General features: G+C 40.4%; 1 protein-coding gene across 1 annotated transcript in view; it reads right to left on the bottom strand.

Annotated features, from left to right (window-relative positions):
- LOC148142163 (amine sulfotransferase-like) overlaps nt 1-12,425 on the bottom strand; it is a 31,533-nt gene extending 19,108 nt beyond the window's left edge. The window contains exons 1-3 of the mRNA XM_087976820.1: nt 12,354-12,425; nt 8,970-9,131; nt 1,352-1,548 (exon numbers count right to left, since the gene is read on the bottom strand). Of these exons, the coding sequence (XP_087832946.1) occupies nt 1,352-1,548; nt 8,970-9,117 (345 nt within the window). The 5' untranslated portion in view covers nt 9,118-9,131; nt 12,354-12,425. The remainder of the gene's footprint in view (nt 1-1,351; nt 1,549-8,969; nt 9,132-12,353) is intronic.
- Between the last annotated feature and the right edge of the window lie 3,723 nt (nt 12,426-16,148).

Raw genomic sequence — 16,148 nt, 5'->3', positions numbered from 1 at the left:
CAAGGGCAGAGGAGCGGGAAGTGGAGGAGATGCAGTGGAGAGCATAGTCAACCACGTCTGAGGGGAAATTTGGTATTGGAATTGGTCCTCCTGGGAGCAGATGCAGCGGAGGCGAAGGAATTGGGAATATGGGATGGCCTTTTTACAGGGGGCAGGGTGGGAGGAGGTGTAATCCCCAAGAGATCCTTCCATATCCGTCACAAATTCACCTGCACCTCCACACACATCATTTACTGCATCCGCTGCACCCGATGTGGCCTCCTCTACATTGGGGAGACAGGCCGCCTACTTGCGGAACGTTTCAGAGAACCCCTCTGGAACACCCGCACCAACCAACCCAACCGCCCCGTAGCTGAACACTTTAACTCCCCCTCCCACTCCGCCAAGGACATGCAGGTCCTTGGCCTCCTCCATCGCCAGACCATGGCAACATGACGCCTGGAGGAAGAGCGCCTCATCTTCTGCCTAGGAACCCTCCAACCACAAGGGATGAATGCAGATTTCTCCAGCTTCCTCATTTCCCCTCACCCCACCTTATCTCAGTCCCAACCCTCGGACTCAGCACCGCCTTCTTGACCTGCAATCTTCTTCCCGACCTCTCCGCCCCCACCCCCTCTCCAGCCTATCACCCTCACCTTAACCTCCTTCCACCTATCGCATTCCCAACGCCCCTCCCCCAAGTCCCTCCTCCCTACCTTTTATCTTAGCCTGTTTGGCACACCCTTCTCATTCCTGAAGAAAGGCTTATGCCCGAAACGTCGATTTTCCTGCTCCTTGGATGCTGCCTGACCTGCAGCGCTTTTCCAGCAACACATTTTTCAGCACAACTCTGGACCAGGTGGCATTTGAACCCAGGACTCTTGATCTGTTTCGAAGTTGATAGTCTGAGAGTAAAGAACAGTACATTCAAGGAAATTGCCTCCCTTTAAGACATCTTAAATGTTAGTGCCACAACTATGGCTCAACTTTTCATTTAAACAAATGAAGTAAAATATATTGGCTGAGCTAACTTAGTAAGTTACTGCACTTCAGTTAAGTGAGTAACACTGAGGAAATGTCTCCAGCATAGACAAGTTCCAGACTGGGGGTTGAGCCACATTGAGCCACTCTATACTTAGCCACAATAGAATGATAGTTTTAGGTTTTTACTTACTTGAGAAAAAAAAAATCACGTTCATGAAAGAAATATAACTAATATGCTGCTAGAAATTAGAGATCTTGTATGGTTAGAGCTTATTTTCTGTATATTTGAACTTAATCTGAAAGATTGAGTGAAACAGGTAAGTACAATTTCACTATAGCAAATATCTTATTGAACTGCAATTATATTTAAAGTTAGTTTCAAACACACCTTGAACATTTTGCTTTTCACACAGTTTGGCACCATTTGGTAGTTTAAGTGTGTTGTCAATATCTGGCAGTCCCTGATTTCAAGGTTGAATCGAACACTCTCCATCCATGGGGCTCTCGTGTAGAGGTTTATCATTTTTTTAGAATCATTGTCATTGCATAAAATCAGACTCATAATCTGCTGCATCCAAGTTGTTCCTGAACCAGGGAGATGTAAAATTGTTAATTAATAGAAAAACAGTTTGGAAAAAGGTGCCTTAACTTCTCTATCTTGTTCACAACACGGGGTAAACCCCTCTGCTCATTTAACCCACTTCGCACTGTAATCTGTTAATTTTCAAGAGGCAAAGAACTACTCCAGATTTTATTATTTGAAGTAAAAATTAGCAATTTTATTCTTTTAAGTCCTACAGAGAACATTAAAACAACAACTATTTGCAACTGCTTTCTCTTAAACCTATCTTTTACCTCCCACTCTACAATACTGGTCCGATTGAAACAAAAATAACCCTGATTAAGATTTTTTTTAAAAATTCACTTTTCAAAACCAGCCAGCATTGTCGATTTTCCTCTGTATTTTCCAGGGTCATCTTCGGTATTCAGCTGCACAAATTTCTTATGGATAGGTCCCTTTCAGAGAGCTATTCTGCTGGCAGTCTTGGTGCTTGCGTGGCTGCTCTTGCCAGTTCTTCCCCCAAACTGTTCAAAATGTCCAAAACTTCGGATCATTTCATTGGTTTGATGTGATCCCATACAGTAAAAATTAAATTCCATTGAATTTTGAGATCTGGGCATAATATAAACTGATTGGCCAAATTTGAATTTGTTTTTGTTCCATGGCAATGCAACTCCAGCTATTTGTTTCAATCAAATGTTACACTGTTAAATTGTTCAGCACACTCAGTGCTTCCAGTCAGTCTTTGTTAGCTTCCTCTCTCTCTCAAAGGTACAGTACACACCTACACCTTCATAACACCTCCCCCTTAAGGAAAAATGAACCAGCACAATGAAAAGATGCATTCATTTTTTTTCCTCTCTCTATTGCTTAACCACATTACCGTGACATACACATAACTTTAATCAAAGGTCATATTAACTTCTTTCCACATATATAAAGCATTGAATAGATACCTATCTCATCTATACTTCATCAATTAAATCCGTGATAACTCATCTGAGATTACATTCTTACAACCCGCAACATGTACGATTTGTAATTTAAAAGTCTGTGACATAAAACTGCAAAGAAATAGTTTCATATTCTCGTCTTTAAATTGTTCCAAGAATGTAAGTGGATTGTGATCTGTGTACACAACCGTCTCCGACACATTGTTCGTGACGTACACATTAAAATGTTATAAAGCCTGTACCAAACTTAATAGTTCTTTTTCGATCGTGGAATATTTCTTATGGTGTATGTTGAGTTTCTTTGAAAAGTAACCAATTGGCAGTTCAATCCCATCCTCATCTTCCTGTAGCAGTACAGCTCCAACTCCTATGTCACGAGTATTGATGGGAACTTTGCAGGATTTTGAAAGGTTTGGTGTAGCTGAAACTGGTGCGTGGTTAATATTGTTTTTAACTGGTCGAATGCCTCCTGGCATTGTTCTGTATATCAAAAGCTTGTGTTCTTCTTCAGAAAATCTATTATCGGTGCCACGACATTGCTGAGGTTTAGAACAAACTTCCAACTGAATCCGCTTAGTCACAAAAATTGAAGCACCTCTTTCTTTGAGGTTGGTCGTGGAAATTCCTCAATGGATTCCGTGGGGTCAACCGTCCATAACCAATGTTATGTCCCAAGAACATCACCTCTGCTTTCGCAAATTCAGTTTTGTTAAAGTTTATTACCAGTTTTGCTTCTTGTAGTTGTTCAAGGAGCTCTGCCAACTGTACCATGTGACCTTTCCAGGAATTACTAAAGATCACAACATCGTCCAAATGCTGCACCATTTGTTAACCCAGCCACAACTCTGTTCACGAGTCTTTGGAATGTGGCAGGTGCATTCTTCATTCCAAAGGGCATGACTTTGAATTGATAGTGCCTATTTGGGGTTACAAATGCAGAAATTTTTTTCGCTGTCTCTGATAAAGGTAGTAACCATGCAATAAGTCCAGCTTGGTGATATAACTGGCTTGTCCAACTTTCTCGATACAGTCCTCCAATTTCGGTACTGAATATGAGTCCAGTTTTGCAACGACGGTGACCTTTCAATAATCCACGCAAAATAGTTGAGTTCCGTCCAGTGGGAACAAAGATGATCAGCGAAGTCCACTTGCTCTGGCTCAGTCCGATCATATCCTCATTGTGCTTGGCCTCCATCTCCTTCTTGACCTGTCAGCCTTTGAAAGGATTATGCCGCTAGGGTTGTTGTTTTATCGGAGCAGTATTCCCTACATTTACTTCATGTGTAGTAGCATTAGTCGTCCCCATCTGATTCTTACGTATGCCCCTTTACTGCAGTAATGAACCTTTCAACTACGTCCTTTGCTCCTGAGACAGATAGTTTACTAACCTATCCCATTCCTCAAGGACTTTTTGATTTTTTTAACAAATTTTGAGGCAAATCAATAGCCACATCATCTGGATTTGATTTCTCACTCTGCAGGGCAAGAACTAATACCTGTTTCTCCAGTTCTTTCTCTCTAGTATAATGTGGTTTCAACATGTTCACATGACATAACCGATACCATTTTTTCATATCTGGCATCTTTACTAAATAGTTCACCTGACTCAACTTTTTCTCAATGTGATAGGGACCACTAAACCTGGCTTTGAAGGGACCTCCTATCACTGGTAACAGTACCAACACCTCATCCCCTTGGGAAAATGTCGGCGCCTTAAAGCTTTTATCAGCCACCTGCTTCATTCTATACTGTGCCCTCTTTGCGTGCTGTTTGACTAAATCACCTACTTGATTTAATCTCTCCCTCACCTCCGACTTATAATCTAAGTTTGAGATCTCTGACTTTGGTCCTGTAAATTTCTCTTTGATTCGTTTCAAAGGGCTTCTCACTTCATGCCCGAACATTAACTTAAAGGGAGTAAACTGAGTAGATTCATTTGGGGTATCTCTCATGGCAAACAGTACAAATGGGATACCTTTATCCCAATCATTCGGGTAATCCTGACAGTTTGCTCTCAACATGTTCTTCAAGGTCTGATGCCATCTTTCTAAAGCTCCCTGAGATTCAGGATGGTACACACTTGATTTAAAGTGCCGTATACGTAAGCTAGCCATGACCTCCTTAAACAGCCCAGCATTAAAATTAGATCTTTGATCTGACTGGATCTCTCTGGGTATCCCATACCGTGTGAAGAAAGCTACTAACTCCTCTACCATCATTTTTGCCTTGATAATGCACAATGGAATTGCTTCTGGAAATCTGATAGACACATCCATAATGGTTAACATGTACTGGTTCCCACTTTTAATTCTTGGGAGGGGATGTACACAATCAATTATAAGTCACATGAAATATTCTTCAAATGTGGGAATTGGCAGCAAGGGTGCTGGTTTTATTGCCACCTGTGACTTACCTACCATTTGACATGTATAACATGCACAACAAACATTAAGCATATCCTTCTGCATTCCAGGCCAATGAAAATGTTAACCAGAGCCTTTCATAACCTCCTCCAGGTTGTTCATGTGCTCCCCGTAACTCCTCCTGTCTGTATGCTACCAGTAACACAGTCTGGTGCACTTCAGCCCATTTCTCCTCTGCACTAACCTGCTGTGGTCTCCAGTTTCGTCTTAGGATTCTATCTTTCAGATAATATCCCTCTGAAATATTCTCTGCCTCCTTTTTGTACCTTTTATCGTCTTGTCTTGCTGTTGCAAGTCCCTTGGCCTTTCAAGACTAAACACTTCTGTCTGACCCTTTGACAGTTCAGGGTTTTCCTGCACCATTACATCAAACAGGGTGACCTCTCCTGGCACTCATTCTCAGATTCAATCAATAAGCACCCGACCTGGACCCAATATACCGACCACAGCAACAGACAGCTGGAACTGACAACCGGAAGCGGCAGATTCAAACCACTACAAATGCCGGAGGAAAGATCACAGAAGCGCTTCACAGGAGGCTCCCAAGTACTGAGGATGTCATCTAGTCAGGAGACGAAACGTCTGCAACACAAATTCCCAGCTCGGCGAACAGAACCACAACTGTGGTAAACACTTACCAGTGCTCTCTACTCGGTTTCACAGTGTAGGATCTCCCCTTCTTCCAACTTCTATCCCTTACAGGCCGAAATTCTGGTCGGAAAATTGTCTGATGTACCAACATGTATTCATCTGCTAATGCTGCTGCCCTTCTTACTTCCTGAACTTTCTGTTCATGAGTGTGAATTCTTACCATCTCTGGACATGCATTTTAATTTCCTCCAGCAGAATAATCTCTCTTAGAGTCTCATAGGTCTAATCTATCTTCAACGCCTGCATCCATTTATGAAAATGACTATTCTTTCCAACTCAACAGAAGTCTGACCTGGTTCCTTCTTTGTGTTTCTGAACTGCTGTCTATATGCTTCTGGTACCAGTTCATAAGCATTTAAAATAGCCTGTTTGACCCCTTCATAATCTCTTGAACGCAACGCTCCCCCCCTCCCCCCACCCCCATTTAACAGCTTAGCAAATACCTCACTGGCTCTGCCTACCAGTTTAGTCTGAATTAGCATTACCCATATATACTTGGACCACCCCATCTACCTAGCCAATTTTTCAAATGAAATGAAGAAGGCTTTAACATCTTTCTCATCAAAATGTGACGGAGTTTTAACATATTTGTATATATCATTACCTTCTCTTTTAATCTCCATCCTGCTACCCTGACTTTGCTGACTAAGTCACAACTTCTCAAATTCAAATTCTCTCTCTTTTCCTCCCTCCCTTTCTTCTCTCTCTCTTTGCTCAGTTAAGCACTTTCACTCTCTTCAATTTTCCTCTCTCTCTTCTCCCTTTCTTTATCTCTCCTTGCTCTCTCTCACTTTGTTTATCTTCTAATTCCATCTTCCTCAATTGTAATTTAAGTTTGTCTAACTCAACTGCACTTGTCTGTTTCTCTGACACAGCTAGTATTCGGTTAGTTCTCTTACAATTTCCATTTTACTTTTGTCCTTAGTTAAACCTCTTTGCTAATTCTTAGAGTATGGTCTTTTTCTTTTCTAAACTTTCTTGGCAAATTTGGAAATCATCTTCAAATCCCACAACCTCTTTAGTCATTTTCACAGGTATTTCTCTCACTTTTAATTTAACTAACCACTGCTAACCCAAATTATACAAATTGTCTCACCTACGTTTTATTTAAAGATCTAGGACACTAATCGGCAAGTGTTTAAATGTACTGGGCTTTTCTTGTTCCCCAAATCTATTCAAATCTGGGTAAATCTCAGAATGGACCTGTCTAAACATGTTCAAATTACGGACGAGAGCCCCCAAACTATTATGACACTGGGTTTGCCCCTCTGCAAATTTAAACCCACCTCGCATCGTAATCTGTTAGGTTTCGAGAGGCAGAGAACAATCCCAGATTTCACTATTTAAAATAAAAATTAACCATTTTATTCTTTAAATCCAACAGAGAATATTAAAACAACAACTATTTACAACTCCTTTCTATTAAACCTATCTTTTACGTTTCACTCCGATTTAAAAAAAAAACAACCCCGATTAAGATTTGCAACATTTTAAAACCATCCAGCATTGTCAAATTTCCTCTGTAGATTTTCCTCTGTATTTTCCTGGGTCATCTTCATATTCTGCTGCACAAATTTCTTATGGATAGGTCTCTTTCAGAGAGCTATTCTGCTGGCAGTCTTGGTGCTTGCTTGGCTGCTCTTGCCAGTTCTCCCCCCTAACCTTTCAGAATGTCCAGCTTTATACCCCAAAACATCAGATAATTTCATTGGTTTGATGTCTTCCCAACAGTAAAATTCAAATTCCATTGAATTTTGTTATCTGGGGCATAATTTAAACTGATTGCCGAATTTGAATTTGTTTTTGTTCCATGGCAATGAAACTCGAGCTATGTTTCAACCAAATGTTACATTTTTAACTTGTTCAGCATACTCTATGCTTTCAGTCAGTCCTTGCTAGCTTCCTCTCTCTCAAAGGTACAGTACACAACTTACACTTTCATAACAACCCTCGTGTGGCAGGTTCATTATGCAATTTCTTTGTGACTTTACTCATAAAATTTATGAACTTACTACCAATTCAAATGTTATCAAATAAATAGCAACTCTTGTGTTCATGAGTGACTGTTCCATTCTTTCTGTCAGGGGACACACATACGCTCAAAACAGGAGGATCAGAATACACGGGGGAATGTCATTGTTCTGAAACTGTCAGCAGCACATTGTCCACTGTGAAATAATTGAAATGCAACATGCTTGAACAAAATGGATTATGTCAGTCTCAGTCAAATTTTAAAATTCTTTCCATTATAGATTTAAGGGTTGCTGCCAAATTTAATTATTTACATCCGGAACAAACACTGGCTCCTAGCATCATCATATAAGATTAAGGTTTCCATTTACATTTCAAGTATCTTTAATAATGTGGAATGAATATACTTTAAGCCACATTAAGTTATAATTGCAATCTACAATGAGGTAGTTTCTTCGGAAAGAGCATTGTTGGTTCAATTCCCATCAGCGATTTGAGGATACTATGAAGGGCTCTCCTTTTCAACCTCTTCCCTCGCCCTCAGATTAAGGCACCCCAGTCGCTTGTCTCTAATGAGAGAGCAGTCCCTATGATCTGGTAAGACTATTGCAACACAATCACAAAAGTGTCTGAAAATTTGGCAAGAGCACTGTACTTAGATGAGAGAAGTTAACAATATTGTACATGCATCGTGGACATCCAGTAAAAGAGAGAATGGAAACGCTGTAACATGCGTGTGGAGGTCAGCTGGCAACTGGACAGACCAGCCCAATCTATCAGATATTGCAAGAACTTTGGGCCAAAACTTCTGTTAATGCTATGCCTTGTCTGTCAGCTTCTAGGTTTGGTCAAGGAGACCAATGCTGAGAAAATTCTGATGTTAAATAGATTCTTTATATTTGTTTGCATTTGTTATCAACCATAACCTATTGTCAGTAAAAGTGACATTCTTTTGAGGGTCTCAAAAGAGAACTGATAATTATCTGAAAAGATCTTCACAGTTACTGGAAATAAATAGGGAATGAGACTTGGTGAATTTCTCTTGTGACACTTTGCGATATTCTCCATCACGGACTGGCACTGGTTATCTAAGCTAACAAGGACAAAGTAAATACCTGGGCAGCACTATAGGTCCTGCAAATGTGATCAGCAGACACTGATTTCTGCTGCTTTCTACAACTCCATTTAAAATGAGGCATTCTGCATACCAACCAAGCCCAAGCGATAACAGAATTCAGTTTTTCTGGGAGGCTGATATATAAAGAGTATGAATGTATTTTTATCACAGATTCACAGATCACCTTCATTCATGGATTCAACCCTCACAGGGAGAAGCTCACAAACAGAAGAGAAAATCAAAAGGCACAAATACATGTTAAACATTCTTTTGAAGTAATTGTTCAGCAACTCTGGACACAACAACATTAAATCACAACGGTTTCTGACCAGATTTGGGGTAAGTAATAAGGACTGGAATATGTGGATCTATGTTGAAATCTTTCAGCCTTTCAAGTCGCTCAGCTGAGTGTAACGGTGAACAGAATATGATGCCATTATGACGAAAGTACGTCATTGGTTCTTCACTGTCTTCCATCGTGGAATTTTTATCTAAAAAGAAAATATTTACTTTAGGCTTCATTTTGCATACATTAGCAGCAGGCAATTGCAAGATCAATCCAGAATTCTGTAACATATTACAAGAATTATTATCCACGCCTTTGCTTCAACTTGTGCCTTCTCTCAGCACAAAGTCAGGGAAAATGTGTGGAGGTTCAAATCTCTGCCCCTTCTGTGTTACCCAAAGATTTCCAGGAGTTTATCTGAAAGCCGGATAGGCTTGTTTTCCCCACCTTCCTGCCCCACAGCCATTCTAGTCACCTGCCACCCACCATTCGCCCACCCACGACCTACTAGCCATTTGCTTACTCACCCACTTCTACCATTTTCTTGCTCACCCAGCCAGTCACTCACATGGAGTACCGGCCGGGTACAGTATCACACAAGCCCAAAAGATAAAATGGTGCCATATGTACACTAGTGAAGCGAGCCATTTCATTTTTCTATCATGCAATAGGAACATGTGGTATTTTCCAATAACTGGACCAGGAATATATCACGTGTCACAGAACTGATATGATGCAGAAGGAGGCTATTCAGGTCTGCAATGACTGTCTTTGATTTATTGTCAATTTCCTGACTTATTCTTCTACCTCTGGGCATTGATTATTCAAACCAATTGATTATTTCACGTCTATATCGTAATTCCAAAAACAAATTTCACCTCCAGACTCTGAGACCTAAGACTCTGCTTCTCCCTTTTACGACTGGATCCTAAACTTCCTGATCTCCAGTCTGCAATCAGCAAGAATAGGCAACAATACCTCCTCCACGATAATTCTCAACACTTGTGGCCTACAAGGCTATGTTCTAAGCTCCTTACTATCCTGCTTATGCACTCTCAAGATTATGTGGACAAATTCCGCTCTAACTCCATTTAAACATTTGCTGATGACCCCACCATATAGTGGGTTGGATCTCAAACAACAACAAGACAGAGTACAGGAAGGAGATAGGCACCTTAGTGGCATGGTGTGAAGACAACAATCTCTCCCTCAATGTCAGCAAAACAAAGGAGTTCGCCATCGACTTCAGGAAGTGGAGTAGAGGTCATGTTCATGTGTGTAAATGGTGCTGAGGTGGAGGTGGTTAAAAGTTACATGTTTCTTGGAGTAAATGCCACCAATAATCTATCCTGGTCCATGCACTTCAACGCTAATGTCAAAACAGCACACTCGCCTTTACTTCCTCAAAAGGCTAAGGAAATTCAGCATATCTGCAATGACTCATCAATTTTTACACAGAATTGTGTATATATATATATATATATATATCAATATCAAAGTTATGGAGTTTCAAGTGGAAAAGTGTGTAGTGATTCAATTTGGAAGATGCAACAGGAATAAAGAGTATTGGGTGAATTGTAGGATTCTTGTTAGTGTAGATGAGCAAAAGAGATCTTGGTGTCTATGTATGTAGATCCCTGGAAGTTGCCACCCAGGTTGAAACGGTTGTTAGGAAGGCATACGGTGTGTTAGCTTTTGTTAGTAAAGGGATTGAGTTTCGGAGTCACGAGGTCATGCTGCAACTGTACAAACCCTTGGTGTGTCTGCACTTACAGTATTGCACAAAGTTCTGGTCACTGCATTACGGGAAGAATGTGTAAGTTTTGGAGAGGGTTCAGAGGAGATTTACTAGGATGTTGCCTGGTCTGGAGGGAAGGTCTTATGAGGAAAGGCTGAGGGACTTGAGGCAGTTTTCATTAGAAGAAGATTGAGAGGTGACTTAATTGATACAAGATAATCAGAGGGTTAGATAGGGTGCCTTTTTCCTCAGCTGATGATGGCTAGCACAAAAGGACATAACTTTTAATTGAGGGGTGATATATATAGGGCAGATGTCAGAGGCAGTTTCTTTACTCAGACAGTAGTAGGGCATGGAATGCACTGCCAGCAACAGTAGTAGGCTCGCTAACTTTAAGGGCATTTAAGTGGTCATTGGATAGACATATGGATGAAAGTGGAATAGTGTAGGATATATGGGCTTCAGATTGGTTCCAGAGGTTATCGCAATATCGAGGGCCGAAGGGCTTGTTCTATGTTCAATAGAAAGCAACCTTTCTGGATATATATATGGCAATTCGGCTGCCCAAGACCACAAGAAATTACAAAGAATTGTAAATACAGCCACGTTCATCACAAAACATCGCCATCCTTCCATTGACTTCGTTCCACTTCCAGCTGCCCTGGGAAAACAGCCAACATAATTAAAGACCCTTCTGACCCCGGTTAGACTCTTTTCCACCCTCTTACGTTGGATAGATGATGCAAAAGTTTTAAAACACGTATCAAAGGATTTAATAACAGCTTCCGTCCTGCTGTTATCTAACTTATGAACGGACATCTTATATATGAGAGTTGACCTTACTCTGCACCTTCTCTCTAGTTTTAACATTAAATTCTGCATTCTATTTTATTACCTTGATGTATTTATGTAAGGTATGACTTGTCTGATTAGCACATAATACAATTCCTTTCACTGTATCTTGGTACATGTGACAATAATAAATCAAAACAAAAATAGAAACATTGAAAGCCATCTTGAATGCCTGAATTCAACCACAATCCTAAGTAGTGCATTCCTTACCCTAACTACTCACTGTGTAAAAAAAAACTGTTTCTTACCTCATATTTGCATCTTGATCCTTTTACAAGTGGGAAAAGTTTCTCTCTATTTACTCTGTCCAGGCTCATCATGATTCCATAAACTTCCATCAAATCTCCTCTGAGCTTTCTCAAATCCAAGCAAAAATGATCCAATTTTACCAATCTATTTTCACAATTGAAGTTTCTCATCCATGGAATCATTTTTAGGATTCTTTTTCTTCACTCACTCCAATGTATTCACATCCTTCCTAAGGGTGCAGTGTGCAGAAATGTACACAGTACTCCAGCTGAGGTTTAAGTAGTATCACATAAACATTCAAGATACCTTCCCTGCTTTTGTACTCTATGCCTCTACCAAATAAGCCTAGAATACTCTCCTCTTTATGAGCAGCTCTGTCTACCTGTGCTGCCACCTTTAAAAATGTAATCGCACACAATCCGGTCCCTTTGCTTATGCACAACCTTTAGAGTAGGATCTTTGATTGTAAACCATCATTCTATATTCTTTGGATCAAAAACCATCACATTTTTGCATTGAAATTCATAAATCATCCGTCCGCCCATTTCACCAAGTTCCTGTGGTCTCACCATATTTCTGAGATCTTACATTTTGATTTCTTCTCTGAACAGAGTTCTCACTCTCTCAATCGCAGCAGCAGGTTGCCTCTCTCAATGGCAGCTGAACTCTTCTGGCCTCCCATCCTTCCTTGCACTGTTTTTTAAATTCACGGCCTTGAACTTACCCCTTAGTCTCTATTCATTTCAGTGAATATTCAGTCAATAAAAATACTGTGGGTGTCATTGCCCATTTCATTCAATTTCCCAATTTGACCAAAGTACAAGCTACAGCGAACAATACAACACAGAATTTGTTTTTCAAAATAAACACCAGTGTAAAACAAGCAACCAGTTAAATACTTTCTTGCAAATCAGTCGTCCTTGTACTAGCCCTTCCAATCACTTGAAACCCAGATCTGTAAACCCATTTTAAGCAGGTTAAATCTTGTAACTAACCTGAGACAGGAAATAGCATAAAGTTGCTTGAGTAGTCACTGTACCCTCATGCACAGACAAACTGGATGACCAAAGCACACCCAACTCAATAGGACATTGAGCCATCAGGCACACAATATCACCAGGTAAAACAGCTTCTGTCATGGTAATGCCCCAACCTCTGGGCCAGAAATTCCAGTTACTTTCAAGTCATAACGTGTCATAACATGTCCCAACAAGTTGATGAAAATAACTATCACCAGGCTAACTTCAGATGTCACAACATCCATTTTCCCCACAGTAAATCAGCCATGATTTGAAAATCCTCAGAGGATTACTTCTTAAAAGATATTAAAAGCTCCCTTAAACTCTGATTTCAACTTTTCTGATTGTTCCAGCCTAAAGTCCAAATGATCACAAAGTAGTTTGTTTTTTCCAGTTAAAAAAATCACACAATACCAGGCTATAGTCTAACAGGTTTAATTGGAAGCACTAGCTTTCGGAGCGCTGCTCCTTCAACCACCTGATGATGGAGCAGCGCTCTGAAAGCTAGTGCTTCGAATTAAACCTGTTAGACTATAACCTGGTGTTGTGTGATTTTTAACTTTGTACACCCCAGTCCAACACCGGCATCTCCAAATCACAGTTTCCCCAGTGACAGAATGATCACAAAGTAGGTTGTTTTCCCCAGTGACAGATCAAGTCAGTTGTTTACTATGAACTTTGTTCCAATTAAGTATTAGAAGGTAAACTTTGGACTCCAGACTTTTTGTATAATATTGGTGTCAATTCCTTCCAATTCAACATTCCTTAAACACCAAAAAAATTGCTGTTTGAAATTTGATCCATCCAGGAAAGATCATATTGAAAACAAATGTGGGCACGGCTACAAGCTTTACTCTCAGATTTCAATACAGATTAACTTAATGGACATTGACAATGGGAGTAGCTCTTAATGTGCACAAATTTGATCATAATCAACAGAATTAACCTGACACAAATTTCACAATTTTATAACATCTGGATGATGCAATAGCTGAACAGCTCACTACATCAGAAACGTCCAAAACCACTTCAAACTGCAACCCACAAAACAGCTGAAATTGCAATCCATGAGGGATTTGCTCTCACTACTTTTATTCATGCAGGAAGAGAAAGGGAAACCTGCAGATTATCCCATTTTAAAAATTGGAGAAGCTGTTTCACAGATTAATTGTGAAATGGTGGAGAACTTTCTACTTAGATTGTAATCTTGCGTTGCATGTAAGCACTAAATGGCAGCATTAGGAAAGAATATCAGCAATGTACGAATTCACGGAAATTTACAGGTTATTCTGCTGTAGCGCACGTTTCATTAGCATGAATTTGCTACAATACGATTGACGAATTCGTTCCTAAAGCATGATGTTTTAAAGCTTGTACTGGTTATAACGTGATTCCAGCCCCATGAGTTTAAATGGTGCTGCTCTTACATGACTTTCTTATAACACAGGGTTGCCTGAGAACAGAACTACTGCTTTATAGCAGAACTGACTGGCTTTTCAATAAAATTAAGTGCAAAAATTTAATCTTTGGATTTAAAGACAGCTTGTTGCATGGTTTTAGGTTTTAATATGTTACACCGAAAGGAGATAATTTTGGGTTGTAACATATATTAGCCAGATAGAAAACAGTGCATGTGCACCAATCTGTTCAAATTGGTGCAGATCATTGAAGTTTTCATAGCCCAGCCTAATTTAACTGCGGTCGGACTTTTCATGCCATTCGTGCTGTCCAATGGACAATTCTCCATGTGGGGAAATCTGAAAGTTTTGAGTTTGCCATTAATTAAAGGCAACCTGGAAAATTAAAATGGTAGGTATACTTTTCTGTGATGTCCAATGGATTTTCACATTTAGGATTTTCAGAAAATTGACTTAAATCATTACATCAAATTTGCTACAATTCAGCTCCTCACAGATAAAAATCAATCAGAAGAGCAAAATTTGTTTCCTTCCAACGGTTGGCATGTGGCTGGACAAATGTTTCTGCAGCAATAGATAAAGACCTCAGAAGTTGTAAAATCATCTTTAGAATTATTCTCAGGACTTGTTCTTTGGGTATAACCCTATCAGCATTGGCAGTGGAAGAATTTCCTTCATGTCACACACCATTGCATTATTATACTTGAATCACAAACCCACTATCAGTTCTGTGGTTCCCAAATCATTTTTCAATTATAACAAAATGCTTCATTGCATCTTGTTGTCCTTGCACATTCTCAAAGCCTCCTTGCATACTCTCAAACAATTCTGCCTCTTGGTTATGCCAGCAAATCTTTTCTACTGTCATGTATTCTGTTTTAAGCTGCCTCATAGAATAGGACAGATGCCAATCCACACATACTGCCTGAAAAACGGATGCACAACAGATTGGGTAGTAGAAGAAGAGAAGGCTTTGCTGCCTCTGACCCTGGTGTCTGTGGGAACATCTGCCACCATTCTGATTGACAGAGAGCAAGCTGGCAGCAGGGAGATGGTCTGAATGGAGGCGATAATCAGCAATTTGTTCATGAATTGATTCTTTCTTTTCACTTAACATGCAGTCAGCCTGGTGGGCCATTGGACTGCCACTCTTTGCTCCTGCTTAATGTTAGCATGATATGTTAACCTCGGCTTGTCCAGTCTTTCTTGTACGTGGGTGTCACATTTCATTTACACTGTCAGTTGGGTTTGCGTGCAGTGAGCAAATCTCACAAAGATAAGGTTTGCAACAACATGTGTCTTGGGAGTGGTGGAGGAAGACAATTTCAAAATATGAATGGATCATTTAAATCAATAATTAACACAAATTACCATTCAAACATGCAAGGCATTCAAGCAAACTAACAAAGCCCCTTATTTTGTTTCGGATGTAAAGTGAGAATGAATAAAATTTAGGTCTTGACCATCTGAAAATGGTGCAGAGATAGGGGTTGCTGAGCTAAGGAGTAGAATAACCAGATACAGCCTGGTGGGGCAACCTCCAAACTTGCAGGCAGGGAATGGAAGGGAAGGATAGACGTGTACAGAACAATCCAAATCATTTCACCGGCCACTCCATCAGTAATTCACTCATCGATCAACATTTCTTTCCCAGGCATCTGCTTTCCGCACACACTTCCAGTTGCTCTCATTCACCAACCCACTCCAGTCAGTTTCTCACTCAGGGTCATCTACATCTTCCAGCCCCTCATTCACTGTGTCACCCACACCCTCCAGGCCCTCACTCACTCACCGAGTCACCCACATCTCCCATTCCCTCATTCACTCACCAGTTCATCCACACACCCCAGTCAGTTGTTTGCCTGCGCGCAGCTCCCCTAGTTGCTCGCCTGTTCTCTCATCCAGCCGTGCACCTGTCTTCATCGCTAGCTTAGCATATCACACCT

This window comes from Chiloscyllium plagiosum, unplaced genomic scaffold (assembly GCF_037043375.1).
Source record: "Chiloscyllium plagiosum isolate Xiang-an unplaced genomic scaffold, Cpla_swu_hap1 HiC_scaffold_30, whole genome shotgun sequence".
Taxonomy (NCBI): Eukaryota; Metazoa; Chordata; class Chondrichthyes; order Orectolobiformes; family Hemiscylliidae; genus Chiloscyllium; species Chiloscyllium plagiosum.
The sequence above is the reverse complement of the archived record's forward strand: the minus strand, read 5'-3'. Positions and strand labels throughout refer to the sequence as shown.